This window comes from Melanotaenia boesemani, chromosome 12, assembly GCF_017639745.1.
Source record: "Melanotaenia boesemani isolate fMelBoe1 chromosome 12, fMelBoe1.pri, whole genome shotgun sequence".
NCBI lineage: Eukaryota > Metazoa > Chordata > Actinopteri > Atheriniformes > Melanotaeniidae > Melanotaenia > Melanotaenia boesemani.
The window spans coordinates 16,134,009-16,150,573 of NC_055693.1; the positions used below are offsets into that span (position 1 = coordinate 16,134,009).

Consider the following 16,565-nt stretch of genomic DNA (forward strand, 5'->3'; position numbering starts at 1 on the left):
AATAAAAGCTTAAAACAAACATATATTTGAGAATAAATACGCTCAGTCTCATGACAGACTGGATTAAGTCCTAACTCTTCAAAGGCCAGTTTCAGTATCAACTTCCTGTTCCTCCCCCCTCCCCTGCAGTATGTCAGTTCTCATCTGCTGTCATTGTTTTCTAGACTGCTGTTAGGATCCTCAAAGCCATGAAACTTTAAAATTTGATAGAACTTATTTGGTAGTTTTTATTACTCAATTAGGCTTTGAAATTCCAGTTTTGGCTGATGGTGCTGAGATCAGGACTTTGGACATTTGTTGTTTGTAGTAAGTTTGTTATAATTCAGATTGTTTGACTTTGGGACTATCAGTTAAATCGTGTCCACACTTGTTCCATACAAAAACCTGTAATCTACACAAAGAATGTGATACGAAAAACAGAAAGTCATGGGAAGGAAAACATTCATTAAAATCTTTCAAATGTTTGGTGGCCTAACTGTGCACATTTAGTGGCTTAAAATCAACCACTTGTACAAAGTACATTTTCATGTTAAACAGCAGTTAGTGTGCTCTTTTCATCCATAAAAATAACTGATACAAGCAAAGTTGAGATATCTTGCTGAATTATGTGTATTGGATGGCTCACTAATGTCCAATGAAGTGGCTAATTTGCAAATATACCATCCACATCCATGCATATACTAGATAACTGGGAACACTGTGCTTCAAAGGGTTTATCCAAAATGTATGTGTAACACAAAAACAACACACTCAGTGGGAGGCGTGATGATGAGAGCAACAAGCTCTTGGCTTTCTTCAGTTAGAACTGAATAGCTGGAAATACCAACTTCAGTACAAAGCCGTCTGGTAGGAAGCTGGGGATAGAGAAGAATGGTGTCTTTCATTGCGTCTGTGACCCAAAACATACAATCATTTCAACCAAAGAATGGCTTCCCCAAAAGAATATTCTGTAACAGCAAAATCAGAGGCCAGACCTGAACCTGAAAGTCTGTGTGATGACTTGAAGGCTGTCCATATGAGAGTAACAAAGAAACAGACTTTTTGATTCCCTGTGTGTTTCTACAGTGAACACTGGTTTCCATATTGTTGATATATCCTGTAAATTTTAAAAGCAAATGATACACATCTGGGTTTGGTTTAAATGCTACCTCATGGGATATTATTAGTTTTCTCATTATATCATGTTACAATTATTAAATCAATCTTCTTATACATTTCAGTTATTTGTGGCTCTGTATTTAGTTTGGTGGCCACTATATCATCTTCATGAGTCACATTTCGAGCTGAAAGGGTTGTTATTTTTTAAATCTCACCTCAGACATGCAAAATGTATTCTCTGCTGACAAGATTTAGTCATTCAATTCTAACATTTAAGGTCCTCCACAGAATGAAAAAAACAGGTTAAGCAGGTCTTTTGTCTCTTTGCTAACTGTTTTACTTAACAACTTTGCTTTTATTCCAGACTGCTCTCTATATCAGCACATATATACAGATATTTCCACATTTAACTGGTTTATTTAATCTGGTGGATATATAACCTTAGTTCAGATCTGAAATATAGCACAAAGTGTGCTTGTGGAGCGTTCTTTATGCCACTGGCTTGACCAGATCACACCCTTTGCTTTTGTGACTACCTTTCATGCAATGGCTGAGCTGCTTTTTCCCACCACAGCTATAAAAAAAGAAAACAAAGATGAATTGTGTGCACTCTGACTTACGAGCACAAAGAGACAGAATAATGAACCCTTTTGTCCCAGCTTCTGCTTTTTATAGTTAATGGTGAAAAGGAGTGACATTTTCTTGTAGATTTCATTTTATAGTCATATACAAATCCCTAAATTCACCTGGGTTTCTTTTAAACAACATACAACAATATTAAATATGTTTCCTTTTAATAACATACTGTAAAGTATTTGTGGTTAATTTAGGAAATATTACGTTAATACGAATATATACAAAAAATATCCCGCAAAAAATTTTTTATATCATAATCTTTTTTGATTCTCTTCATTTATTCTATATATTTTTTTTTTATTAAAGCCAGTTTTAAGAAACAATGTTTTGACAACCTAAGATCTCATGATTTGTTAAATCTGTGCAGTATGCTCATCAGTATCAATGGAAAACCAGTTGTTCAACTCTACGGCCAAGAATATATTTGCTTTTAATCATGTGTATGTCATTGCTGCTTTGTGTATTTTACATTTGTTTGAAGCATTGTTTGTGCACATTCTCAGAAATGAACACTAAATGCTCAAAAGCTGCAATATGGAAGTATATGTTGTATGGGCACAGCAAGCTTTAGGCACACAACATACAATCTGCGATACCACTGCTGTTGTTTTTCTCTTTCATGATCTCAAACTGAACCAAACACTAACCTTCTCTATTGTTGCAACGTTTATTGTTTTGTTTACACCCTATAAATTTAAGTAACTTTATCTGGTCTGACTTCTTTAATGTGGAATCTTCCAGTAAGAAGCAAGTAGCCTATATGAACAATTACACTCTCAGCAGAGCTGGCTGAATACGCGAACACAAGGTTAAACCTAAAGTATAAAGTATTTCCCTGACTAGCACAACTTTTTAAACATAATTTGACTTATTTAGAATTTTATTGACTCAGAATCAATTCAAGAAATATTGTATCACTATATCTGGCTGCATTCGCAAATTGATTCAGCTTGAGTTTCTCCTTTATTGTCGCCCCTTGCCTGCTTGGGTTGGGCACAAAATAAACTGACGTGGCTCATATAATGGATTGTTTTGAGCGGTGCCCAAGTCCGGTCCTCGAGATCTACTGCCCTGCAACTTTTAGATGCATCCCTTCTCCAACACATCTCCTGCTCGCCTACATCTAAAAGTAGCAGGATAGCAGATCTAAAGGACTGGACTTGGGCACCCCTGTTTTAGATTATGATGAAGTGGATTGAATTAGACTGTATCTTATACAATATATGTATGTACAAATAAAGCTGAACTGAAATGAATAACAGTAAGGCTTCATTCCAAAAATATATAAGAAATACAAAACAGAGCTTAAACAAGACCAATGCGCCACTGCTTCGACAAAAAAAAAACTTTTTTCCAGGGGAACAGTGCGAGCTATTAGCTGATCTCTCATTTAAGTCACAACTACTTCACTGGGGTGTTGAATGTTTCCTCTGGAATCACCAATACACTGTCATATACACATTTAACATACTCCTATTACATATAAAAATAACATTGTAGGCATAGTAAATATGCACGTCAAACAATTTACACACAAGTAATTTAGTACACATGGGCTTATTAAGTACATCTTGCTACAAGATGGCCATGAAAACAAAAGTTATATGCAGAGACAGGCCTATATGTTGTTGATGTACAGTATAAGCTCTCTGTTGGGCAGCAGCAGTGCCAGTGTGGTCTAATGCTCTGAGCCCATTACGTACAGTATGCAGCCATATGCAGCCTCAGAGGCATCTGTGTTCTTCACAGAGGGCTGCAGTCAGCCCGAGTCACAGCCCGTCACAACAGTAGCAGATGGCTTCTCTGTGTCTGATGCCAAGTTCATCACAATCAGTGCTTGGTGTTGTCTCAGTGTCATTTGCATTCCTTTTCAATGATACATGAATTATCAGGTCTTGACATCACCATGGATGCAGACTCACAACAGTATTAATAAACCAGGGTAAAAAAAAAAAAAACTAAAAAAGTCACATAAATACTACAAGATGTTGCTAAAATACTACACCCCCCATCCAGAGGGGATCAAATTAGATTTTTTTGTATAAATCTTTTGAAATGTCATTGGTAAACCATTTAACTTAAGGTTCTAAAGTCTGTCTTGGAGGGAGCTGAAATGTGTGGCAAGTTTAATAATACGCATTACTGGCTGATGTCATCCCAAAAGCACATTATGTGGGACAATGAGAAGCTGTTATCCGATCAGACTGCACACAAGGATAGTAGAAGTGCATGGGGGATGTACACATGACTTTTTCCATCCACAATATTTAAGTTTCCCAGGCTATAAATGACTTTACTAAATGCAGCCTCATGGGAAGTAGGATGGAGAAGAACTTGTGCCAAACCCTTAGCAGAGTTCGGCATCGCAACACGGCTGTTAGCTGGGACATCATGTAATCTATTGAAATTACATTCCCCCCCTTCACTTTAAATGCAACATCTACATTGTGTTGTTTTTGACACTTCAAGTACAAATTCTGGGTTTAATGGGCAAATCTAAACTTAAATCTGCTGTGCCTTTGTGAGCACATGGCAGCTTGCAGTCTCAGTTTACCTTGTGCCAGTTTCAAATGAGAGAACTGGCATCTAACATTGTATTTTAACTAGAATTGCATTTCCTCATTTTGAAATGAGCAGAGGGACCATTGCTACAAGCCCTAACAGGTCTTGCACAATGTTTTAGACAGTGCATTTGGTCAGCTACCCAATAGCTGTTATTGTTTATAGTCATAAGTTACCCATGATTGTAGCACAGCAAACTCTTACAAAGATTTCATTTTTGTTTTTTTTATTTCGCACATGCAAAGAAAGTTGTGCATTGCAAATTTACAAAACTTTGAGCATTCACAAGTGGGCAGAGCAGGGCTGCAAAAGAAGTCTAATGCAAGTCAGTCAGGTGTATACTGCCTCAGCGCCACAGGGAGGGGTGATGCAAACCCAAGTGACCAGGATCCCACGTCTACGCAGCCACTTCAAAGCCATTTAGTCAAGTTGAATGATGAGGAATTTACAATAGTCATGTAGAAATGCTATTTAAATGCTTGTTGGAAGAGGGAGGTAAAGAGCATGGGATGTAGAGCATGGGAGGATTGGTCTTCATTACGACTCTGCCTTCTCCTGTTCGATGGCTGCAAACAAAGAGCAACGGTTAGTTCGGAGCTACAACAATGTGAATCATCGCTTAGTACAGTACATACTTTCTTTGGTCGGCAGTGTGTTTTTCTCTTGCGTCTCCGTCTTCTTCAGGTTTCCTTTGTCGAAGGTGGTGACCTCAGAGATGTCAGGTTTATCGGCCATGCTTGCAGAAGCTCTAGAAATGAAAGCGGACAGTCAATAACTTAAAGGCGACTAGCACACGAGCTTCACGTTTCAGCAGCCTAAAGTTAATCCATCCGTTTACAGACACTTCAAACACGCCCGACTTGCTATAAGCTTCGTAGGCGCGTGCAACTCGTTTTCATGCAATTTAGATAACCACTTTGAAAACTTTGTATTTGAGACAACTTAAAGTTTGAATTAAAAAGTCAGCCAGTTCAGACATAATTTGTTGCGTTAAAAAAAAAAAAAAAAAAAAAAAAAGTCATACAGTCCCCAGGTAAAAAAAGGCTTCAATTCAAATATTTAAGATAAAACTAAATGGGATTAATAGCCTACAACGTGAGTCGTTTAACGTTACTAATCAACAGGAAAAGCATCACATCACAACTAAAACAATCACTAAAGACGTAAAATAGGCTACATAAAACCCGTAAATGCATACATACCGAATGGTTTTAACTGAGAGAGAAATCAAACCAGGTTCACGTCCCGTCAGCCCAGGAGCAGAGTAACGTCTTGCGTCGCAATCATCCCATAAATACCCAGTAGTATGTTAATGACCATCTGACGTCACGTGTGCCTTATGGTTGCACGTAATTTTATTATTTTTAAATTATATTTATCGTGATAATAAACAAATGCGGAGCACTTTTAGAATAAAACACACATTCTGAAAAATATTTTCACATGTTTTTTTTTTTTTTTTTTTTTTTTTTTAAGCACAAATAGCTGTAATTAGTCAGCAGCTGCATCTTATTAGTTGAATGAAATTAGTCTGTTCATTTTATCCTGATGTTACAGGAAGTTGTTCGTACCACAGCAGTGGTTCTAAATTTTGTTCAAGTCATACAGCCAACATAATGTGGTGTACTTTCGACATTTCCGGGGAGAACAGTTGTTTTTAGTTTAAACTGACACAAATCAGTTTGTTTATAGTGTATCAGCAGAGACCCCTTGCGGGTGAATGGAGTAACTGCAATGCAAATCAATTTAGGGAAGTGAGATTAAAAAGTGTCGATTGATGGTCTGTGCGTGAGATTTATGATGTGCACGCTTCACCTGTTTTTCCTTTTGTTTATAAGACGGCAAACACAGGTAGATGCATTATGTTGTTTGGAGGGATACCTGGTGATTATTTTAAATCCACCAAAACACCACAAATTTAAAATGAACTCATTTATTTAAATGCAGTATTATTAACACACACACTGCAAAAGTAACATTTTGTGCCATGAGAGCTGCTGAAACAATTATTTTAATTCACAAACACATATGTACAATGCAAAACAATGATTTCAACTACTGCAGAGAAAGTAACATCATAAACAATTCCCAGATTGGCATCCTGCCTTAGGCTACTTGCTGGTGAAATAATTTGAATAGGTCTTGTTGTACATCAATTGATTATCCACTCTCATGACATTTCTCAGGTTTTGCCAAAACCAGGGCTCTGCGGCTGCTGTTCTTGGCCACTCCATAACACTTTTCCCACACAGCCGCCTCCTCAGTCGCAGGAAGTGAGAATGCTGCAGGACAGGCTCCAGCATCAGCAGCACAATCACATCCACATTTTCATCCAGCAGTCTTTGATGGGCCAGATACATTGCCAGCTTGAATGTACCAGTCTTAACATAGCCCTCTGTCAAGACAAACATAGTCTTGCGACTGTATTGGATGCTTTGTGTGAGATTGTCCACCAGCGGAACCCCTGGGGGCCAATCCCTCTCCTCCAGACACAAAGGAAGATGCTTCTCTCCTTCTTCTTCCAGTTTCACCCGAAGGTTCTTCATCACCCACTCAGAGACATGTGGATCTTTGGTGTCATATGCCACAAAGACATCATAAACATTATGTGTTGAGTGCAAGGATCTGTATCCCTTCAGCTTAGCTTTCACATAGTGCAGCATATAGGACGCATCCCAATAGAATAACTGAGAAGCTGTTGCCACAAACATAAACATAATAATGAAAGAAGTTGTTATAATGTACATCAGGAATGCTTGACTGTCATTTACACACTCCATAATATCAAAGTATATCAGTGCTTTATCTCTTTGGTTTACTGGTGTGTCACATTTAACTGCAGTTGTTAACCTGGGAATCTTTACATTACTACTTTCAATCCATAAAATGAAGTCTAATGAATCACAAGTACATTGGAATGGGTTCTTCTGCAAAAGCAAAGTCTTCAGTTGGTTCTCAGGCCCTGGCTGAAAGGTAGATTGATTAATGGTAGTCAGTTTGTTGTAGCTCAGGCTAAGAGTCTTGAGGCTTTTTGGCCCAGTAAAAAATCCAGTTTCCAAGTGAAAAATATGGTTATGACTTAGATCAAGGAAAATCAAAGTCTGGGTGATGTTTGAGTTAATGCCTGCCACGTGAGACAAAGAGTTAAAGCTCAGGTCTAAAATTTGAAGTTGGTGGAAAAACTTAAGTGACGTCCATGAAAAGTCGGTCAGAAAGTTATGACTGATACAAAGTTTGATGAGGTTACGAGGCAAATTTTCATAAACACTCAGTGGAATCTTCCCAATTTTGTTTTGAGATATATCTAAATTAGTCAAATTAGTGAGGCCATAGAAAAGTTTCTCATATGAGCCATCTCTTTCTTTCCAAAGAGTTCCAAGAAAGTTGTGCCTAAACTTAAGTTCTGCTAGTGATTTGCTTTTCATTTGTTTTGTTGTTAACTTAGAAATGGAGTTATAACTCATATTCAGCACTCTCAGAACAGGCAGGTTTTCCATGAAATTCAAATTGTGTGTTATCCCAAATGCTTTAAAGTAGTGCTCATTGTGACTGAGATCTAGCACTTGTAGTTTCTGCAGTTCTTTGAAGGCGTTGTCATATGCTAGATCGATCTTATTAAATGACAAGTCCAAGTAAGTTAGATTAGGCAGCAAGGAAAACTCTGTGCCATTAAGTGCTGCTGAAAATCCATTCCCTGAAAGGTTGAGACAGGCAATATCTCCATAGCCCTCAAACTGCTGTGGAGAAATGAAGAACAAGTTATTTGCGCTGAGGATAAGAACTCGTCCAGAGTCAAAGCACTCCTGCTTTATTAATCCGTGTGTTATGTCATAAGTAAAATCTTTTGGATGGTGTTTTGCGATTGGTGAAATGGAAATGTCCGACCTCTGCTGGTATCCACCATTTGGACTTTGGGTGTTTGTCCCTGGAGTGGGATACAGCCTGTTTTCTGCAAGATATATTGTTTTCAAATGATGAAAATGTCTAAATATGTTGGAATCTGACTGAATAATAAAATTTGTCCCCAAGTTTAATGTAGACAGATGTTTAAGCTCATACAGAGGTCTTAGTGTGTCTAGTCCTAATTTTTGGAAGACCAAACCCTCCATATGCAAAGTTCTTAACGATGTAAGAGTTGAAAACTCTTTAGAAAGATTGACTGTTGTAGGGTAAAGACTTAAAGCATAGTTGAAAGACAAATTAATTACTTCTAGACTGGGAAGGTGTGTTAGAAACGTGGCCTCCTCAGTAATTGCTTTTAGTAAGAAGTTAAATGACACTGATAGTCTTTTAAGCTTGTTTAGCTTCTCAAACCAAGAGGGATTCAGGTACTGCAGTGAGTTTCCTCCCAGGTTCAGTTGCTCAAGTTGTGTTAAATTTTTAAATGCATCCGCATCAATTACAAGTGAAACGTTGGGGCAAGGTACACAGGGAAATGGAGCATTGTGACATCTTGGACAGTTCCCTTGTATGCTAAGGACCTGTAAGTTTTGCAACCCTTGGAAGTCACCTTTATACATGTGTTGTATTTTGTTAGAACCAAGATTCAGAATGATTAGTGATTGGGGTAATCCTTGGGGAACCTGGCTTAAATTGTTAAATGACAAGTCCAAAGCCTCCAGTTTGGTCATGCCAGTGAAGGTGTTATCCATTATTTGGACATTTTTCTTACATGGGTTCCACATATAGCAGTTTCTGGATAACACCAGTTGTGTCAAGTTTGTTAAGCCAGCAAAGCTGTTGTTGTCCAGGTACATAATCTTGTTATTATGTAGATCAAGGATTTCCACACTGACAGGGAGATTGCCAGGAATTCCTTTCAGACAATTGCCGGCCAGTTTCAGCTTATGCAGTTTTGTTAGGTTTTTGAAAGCATTGTCTTCAATGATTGATCCCTTCTTCTTGTTTGCCCAGCTGAGGTTGAGCCGAGTCAGATTTGGCAGGTGTGAAAATGTATTGACTGCAACGGTCTTGATAAAATTTTCTGATAAATCAAGACCAGTTGCATTACTGGTTATTCCATAAGGTAATTTTTTCAGATGACGGCCTTTACAGTCAAACAGGACCTCAGAGGTATTGGGGGCTGTGACATCACAGGGGAACTTCTGTGACATCCAAAAAGGTTTGCTTGCGGCAACTTGGATGTCATGATGGCAGCACAGACAGAGAAGCAGCAGGTGAAGCCAACAGGTGAAAGTCTGTAGATTAAAAAAAAAAATCAGCCAAATCAAATCATTTTAACATGCATTGTTCTAAGCATTTATCTTGAAGTTAAAAAGAGTATGAAGCGCTAGTCATTATGAACCTTGAGTTCAGTTGTGCTTGCTCATACTTAAAGGAGCAAAAAGCTAAATCGTTTCTCCGCAAGGTTTGCTGCTGTGCGCTGCAGTAGTGTTTTAGAGGTAATATCAGATCCTGGTCGTCTGCATGTGAATATTTTATTTTGCTCGCCCCCATTTTGCCTTGAAAATATGTGCTGCCATTGCTCGCTTGCTGTAGCCTTTTATAGGGAGGGAGGGCCAAAGGCTCCGAGAGGACAGAGGAGGCGGCAATTCACACGAACACACATTAACAAGCAGGCTGGTAAACATGCGGGATGCTATATTCTAGATAAAATTACACCTCTAGTTCTTCACATACCGATTTTTAAATTCATTCTATCTAGAAATGATGAATTTCCGCTTATTGCCCCTTTAACTGTTACATTGGACATTGAGTTCCTCTCTCAATTTCCCCTTTGCTAACGTAACGTGGAACAAAACCTACAGCCTTTGTTTACTGTAAAAAGTTTATTCCAAAGTTTAACAGAAGTTGTTAAGAGACTGCAACCCTAGGGGCAACAAGTAATGATCATAGCGAGCAAACCCAGTTTTTCACAGAAAATACTCTTGATCAGCATGGCTCAATGTTAATGATGCCCTGCTCCATCAAAGAGTGCATGAAGCACAGCCAGCTTATGAGACAGTAGGCTGCCTGGGCTCAGACCTTTAAAACACCATCTATCCCTACATACTATCTCCAAGTGAAAACAAACAGAGGAGTGTGTTTTGTTTGGGTTTGTCTTGTGTGTCTCTAGTGTTATGATTATGTTTTAGTTGGGTTTATATTCTAGTTGTCACTTGAGGAAGTTTTGTATCAGTTTTGCGTCTTGTGTGACTTTGTGGGAACTTTGTATATTTCTTGAGTACGTTTGGTGTCACACTGTCATTATTTTGTACATTTAAAGTAGTTTTATGTCTCTTCTAATTTAGTATCTCTTTTTTTTCTTCTGTTGGAAGCAGCTGCACATTTATTTCATGTCCCTGTCAGTTTACTTTGTGATCATTTGCCAACTACATTGTTTTTCTTTGTGTTTATTATTTTCTGTTTTTTCACTGACTGACTTTACATCTGCTAATTTAGGTCCAAAGGGGGGTGGACTGCCCTGACCACATGGGGTCCTGTGCCTGTGTCTGCTTGACTTATTCAGTATTAATTATGTGCATGAAATACAAGCTTATTATCAAAGCAAAACCCGGTCCTCAAAATGTGTGCAACTATTGTTAATATTCTTAATTACACCTGTGGTTTTAATGCTCTGACATGTGAAAATGTCTTCAGTCTTTCATATATTTATTATTAATATATTCAGACTCAAATACATTTTTCATAAAGGGATGAAAACCTAAGCATTGTTCAAGAAATCTTCTAACAAAATGTGATGATTTACTTCTCAGTCCCTGCAGAAATATATATTAAAGTAAAAAAATGGGTTTAATTGTAAATAATTCACTTTAGTATATATTAAATAGTATATATTAAATAAAAAAAAAATCTTTGCTGGTATTTATGTCCTTAACAAAGGCAAAGGCAGAATAAAAAAAAAACTAAGCCTGTCTTTTTTTCATAAATTGCTGTCCAATATGTCACCAGCAGATGGCAGTAATCTATAAGTCTAATAACATTAATCTGAAATAACTTTCTTCTCTGTTCATGTTCTGTTTCATAATATTTAGTTCTAATTGTGTGAAGCCTTTACAGCAACTTAGTCTGCAGACTCACGGATCCTAAACTCCGGTCCTCGAGGACCACTGTCCTGCAGGTTTTAGATGTTTCACTGCTTCAACACTCCTTGAATTAAATAATTGAATTAAGTAATGGACCACATAGCTTGTAATCTCTCAGCCACTAAATTTTTTTTTCTAAACTAAAAGTAAACTGATAGAATAAAGACAAAATCATTCAAACACAGTCATGATTCAGGTTTAGTATATTACATTTACAGTATGACGTAGTTTCAATAAGGAAAAAGAGATTCAAACATACGGAACAATGAGACAAGTTTCTTAAGTATACAGAGTTAACAAAATCTTTAGCACAAAACCACAAAGGCAAAGCATCATTAAATATATATAATTAAAACATCCACTTAGCAAAAAGTTATTTTAGTCATATATAAAAGAACAGAAATACCTGCTTTCACACTCACCATCATGTGTGGACTGTATCAATCCCCTGTGATCTCTGAAACCTTGTAAACCAGTTAACTTTTGTACTTTGAAATCTTTCAAATGGAAAAATTCACTGCACTTTTGTAGCGCAAGCTTATTTTATTTCCTTCCTATTTATATCTACCAGTTAAAAAAAAGAATGAAAAAAAAAGTCCAAGTGACTGAAGTCACACATAATAAGCATCAAAGTGGCGGGTTCACAGAACAAGAATGGCTGTAGGAGAGAAGTAGCATGTGGATTGCAGAAGTACATGTTCATCAGTTTCATTTCCTTGTTTCATGATATGATGTCTGTTTTACTGTCATTTTAGTTTAAATAAAGATTAAAAATCATATGTAAAGTTAACAAAGAGTGCATATCTACGCCGTAGTAACAGAAGCAAAGAAAATGTAAAACTAATAAAGACTTTTTCCATTTAAACAGTAGAATATTCCAGCTTTAAAATTCACACAAAGAATTGCATTCAGATCATTTACGATGACAGAGAGAGGTATTTTAGTACATTCCTCTATTTACAATGTTTCTTTAAAGAGATTGTTGTATTGTTTCTGACTTTCAGTAGCTAACACACTCCTCAGGCTGAACCAGAAGTAGGGCTGTGCCTGAGGATTTGTTGGCCACTCAAGCACTGACCTCTTACACAACCGCTTCCTTAATTTTAGATACTTTGAATTGCAAGGCACTTTTTCCAGGAAAATCAGTACTATTACATCTTTTTTATCATCCATCAGTCTTTGGTTGGCCATGTAGAAAGCTGTCCTGAAATTTCCCTCTTTGATATATTTTTTGGTGAGAATGAATATGGTCCTCTTGCTCCTGTGGATGCTCTGGGAAAGGTTGTCAATCAGGGGGCATCCAGGAACCCAGTCTCGTTCCTCTAGACACAGTGTCATGCGGCGGTCTCCGCGGTCCTCCAGATGAGTGCACATCTCCTTCATCACCCACTCTGACACTGCAGGATCCTCTTTGTCATAAATCACAAAGGCATCATAGAGGGCACCCTGGGAATACAGACGGCCATAGCCTTTGAGTTTAGCCCTGCAGAAGTGGTAGATGTACCAGACGTCCCATAGGAAGAGATGGCTGGAAATGGACAGGGTGAGGAAGCTGAGGATTAAGCAAGTCATGGTGGTGTAGAGGATGATTGACAGGAAGGAGTGTTGGCAAGCCAGCAAGTCCACTGAAACCACAGGATGACCTTTTTGTGCACCTGGAGCAGCACAGGTAACTTCCGTGCCCAGTCGAGGAATGTTCACTGTGGTGTTGTTGAGCCATTTAACAAACCATGTGGCATTACAGGTACACAGAAATCTGTTTTGGTGGAGGAGCAACATATCCATCTGCTTAACAACCTCGTCTGGAAAGCTGGATTTTTCAATGTAGTGAATTATATTTGAGCTAAGATCCAAATACTTTAAGCTAAAAGCATCCTTTAGGAAATCTGGTGTGAGTTTAAAGATTTTGTTTTTATGCAAAATGAGCTTCTTAAGCGATGTTGTACAGTTTGACAGCATGCGTGGAACCGTAGTTAGAAAGTTCCCGCTGAGATCGAGGACTTGTAAAACATGGAGAAGGTGCAGTTTGCCCCAATCAAAGGATTTTAGTTTGTTATTTCTGATGTAGAGCTCAGACAGCTTGTCTGGCAGACCATGGAAGACATCTGGTAGAATAACATTGAGGTTGTTGTGAGAGATGTCAAGGACAGTCAAATTAATTAAATTTTTGAAATAGTTGACATATCTAGTGTCCCCATCTCTCCACAACATATCTAAACGGTTATCTCTGAACTCTAACCTTTCAAGGGATTCACTCTCTAGCTCTGTGTTAGTGGAAGTAGAGATTTTGTTGTGGTTCATCAGGAGTACCTTGAGATTTTTTAAATTCTTAGTAAAATTAAGCATGTGAGTCAAGCCTTCTGACTCAAAATAATGGTTGTTATTACTTATATCCAAGATAACCAACTTTTTCAGCTCTTGAAATGCAGTGGCATAGAGCAGGTCCAGGCGATTCCATGAGAAGTCCAGATACTGTAAATTTGTCAAATTACTAAATTCAGAACCATTCAGGCTTTGGCTCATAGCGTTTCCAGACAGATTAAGGCACCTCAGCTCGTTCAGATTTAAAAATCTCGAATGCAAGAAGAATATATTGTTTCTGCTGACATCCAGTGTTTTACCAAACTTACTGCAGTTATTGTTGACAAAGGATGTAATTATTCCAAGTTCCTTATCTTTGTATTTGCAGCTGCGCGCATATTCATCATATCTAAAGTAATGGATCTCTCTCACTTCTTTATTTTGATACTGATTAGCAGCTGACATGGGAGACCACAGCAAGGGCTGTTCTCCGCTGAAACCCACAGTGTCTTGGCCATCAGAGGGAGAGGATATTTTGTTGTCAGACAGACTAATTATTTTAAAGCTTTTTAATTCCATCAACATGCTAAGGTTTGCCATTTTAATAAAATTTGTACCAAGATCTACAACTTCTAGTTTTTCTAGATGTTTTAAAGGAGCAATGCTCTCTGGCTTTAGCTGCTGAAACACATAGCCCTTCAGTCGGAGAATTTTAAGAGATGCGAGTGCAGAAAAATTGCTGCTCAGACTCAGTGTTTGAGGATAGCGCTGAAGCTCATAGTTAAATGATAAGTCCAATTCTTCCAGTTTGTTGAGGAATTGAGGAAAGTGAGTGGATACTATATCTCTTGCTAAAAAGTTTGATGAGAGATCAAGCACTCTGAGCTCTTTTGTGCTGAGAAACCACTCAGATAGTACACATGTCAGGGAGTTACTGTGCATTCGTAATGTTTTTAGTTTTGTTAGATTTTTAAAAGCATCCTTGCTGATTTTAAGTGGTGCATTATTGGGGCATGGGCTGCATGGGAAAGGGGCATTGTAACATCGAGGACAGTTTCCGCTAATGTCAAGAATCTCAAGGTTTGTTAAGTTTTTGAAATCCTCATCTGTGACTTCTTGAATGTTGTTGTTGTAGAGATACAGCTCTTTTAAACTTTTGGGTAGTTGATGTGGAATGAAGGACAAGTTGTTTGACTTAAGAGATAGCAATGTTAAGTTGTTCAACTGTAAAAATGCTGCATCTTCTATGTCATAGGAGACGTTACAGGGGTTACGATAGTAGCAGTTTTGACCGAGGTAAAGCACCTGAATATTTCTGATCTCAGAGAGGTTTGCTTTAGAAAGATAATAAATGTGATTCACTTCCAAACTTAACAGGATCAGATTTGAAGGCAAGTCTTTGGGTATACTGTAGAGCTGATTTCCATCTAGATACAGGGCCCGCAGATTACTCAGTGTACTGAAGGTGTTTTTCTCAATTGTAACACTCTTTGTGCAAATGCGGTCCTTGGGGCCTATTTTGATGGGCACGCAGTTGCACCTCATGTCAATCTCTGTTAAATTCTCCAGACCGTGGAAGGAGGTTGAGTTTAAATTTGGAATGTGGTTGATGGTGAGAGTCAGATTGGTAGTGTCTCTTGGGATGCCTGGGGGGATTTCCTTGAGGCTTCTCTCAGTGCAGTCCACCTTCACCTCACTCCCGTTGTTGGCCCCACTAACATCACATGGCAGGGTTTTCGGGTAAGAGATGCCAGTTGTCGATATAATGAAATGACACCACAGCCCCAGAAATGCCACACACATCTGTACAGAAGCATAGACGCCACTATGAGAAATGCTTTTAATGCTAATAATAACAAAAAAACAACAAAAACATGCAGCACACATAGCAAACGGAGACATTAAAGTTAATGTTTTAGTAAGTAACATTTAGGATGTTGCACAGACTAACATTTCATTGTCGACATCTCCTTGTAGTTTACTGTACTTCTTTTGACTACTTCACCCCTAATTTAACTGTGTATCAATCATGATATTCTACTGTATATGAACTAACGTTGCTCATACTCACCAGATAGAGTGGCATTATTCTGGCAAGTGACAAGAGGTCCTGCTTCGGGTTCTGTTGTCAAGCTGAATAGAGGAGTAACAGAGAGGTAGCTCTGACAATCAGTTTGAGTATGTTGAGGACGAAAGTAGCAGGTGGCAGTCTGACCTCAAAATGCATATAATTAGCCAGAATCACTTCCTTATTGTTACAAACCACATAATCCAAATCTTCTATCTTTTGATATGTTTTTAATGATTTGAATGAGTTCTGCTTATTTCATAGACATTTGCTCTATGCTGAGATCAACAAGAAGATAATTCAGTTGTACTATAGAGTTCAAGTATTTGACAAGGTTATTCCATCCATAGCATATAATCATGCAACTGGAGGACTTTTGAGTTATTTGTTGGGTACCACCATTGAAAATATTGGTTTCATTTCTGTTTAAGTCACAAGGGAAAGGGAAAGCTATGGGCAAGGATAAGGTTAACAATCCCCTAATGGTAAACAAGACAAACTGTTTGTGTGTAAACGGTGCTTGCTTTGTGGCTATATCGCTGAGTCATATTCACCCTTACCCATTTACACAACATGCATGTCTGGTCCTTCACAGTTACTTTCAAAGAACTACCATATTCTCAGCTTTATAATGAAAGACATGGTCAAAAAGTTTCTGTCTACTCATGTTCACATTATGCTGGTCTGTTTGTAAGTATGCAACAGGCCAAATATTTGATTGTCATTCACTTTAGAAAAGATGAAATAAAAAAGAAATTATTTGTAAAGTTGTGCACATTTACTCCCCCCCATTCAAGTTAATATGAGTTGTTTTCTGTATTTAGCCAACACAGCAACATTGGTTTTAAATCACA

At 38.0% G+C, this 16,565-nt stretch overlaps 3 protein-coding genes across 3 annotated transcripts; all 3 read right to left on the minus strand.

The window, feature by feature from the left end:
* Positions 1-4,689: 4,689 nt before the first annotated feature.
* On the minus strand, positions 4,690-5,652 carry tmsb4x (thymosin beta 4 X-linked). The gene is made up of 3 exons (XM_042001658.1): positions 5,499-5,652; positions 4,932-5,044; positions 4,690-4,862 (listed from the first exon to the last, which is right to left on the minus strand). The coding sequence occupies exons 2-3, from the start codon at positions 5,029-5,031 to the stop codon at positions 4,834-4,836; spliced, it is 129 nt and encodes a 42-aa protein (XP_041857592.1). The 5' UTR covers positions 5,032-5,044; positions 5,499-5,652; the 3' UTR covers positions 4,690-4,833.
* Positions 5,653-6,222: 570 nt separating this feature from the next.
* On the minus strand, positions 6,223-12,237 carry LOC121650252 (toll-like receptor 8). The gene is made up of 2 exons (XM_042001655.1): positions 11,765-12,237; positions 6,223-9,494 (listed from the first exon to the last, which is right to left on the minus strand). Exons 1-2 carry the CDS (start codon positions 11,768-11,770, stop codon positions 6,408-6,410), a joined length of 3,093 nt encoding a protein of 1,030 aa, XP_041857589.1. The 5' UTR covers positions 11,771-12,237; the 3' UTR covers positions 6,223-6,407.
* A 56-nt stretch (positions 12,238-12,293) lies between these two features.
* tlr7 (toll-like receptor 7) lies at positions 12,294-15,745 on the minus strand. The gene is made up of 2 exons (XM_042001654.1): positions 15,715-15,745; positions 12,294-15,446 (listed from the first exon to the last, which is right to left on the minus strand). Exons 1-2 carry the CDS (start codon positions 15,727-15,729, stop codon positions 12,300-12,302), a joined length of 3,162 nt encoding a protein of 1,053 aa, XP_041857588.1. The 5' UTR covers positions 15,730-15,745; the 3' UTR covers positions 12,294-12,299.
* Between the last annotated feature and the right edge of the window lie 820 nt (positions 15,746-16,565).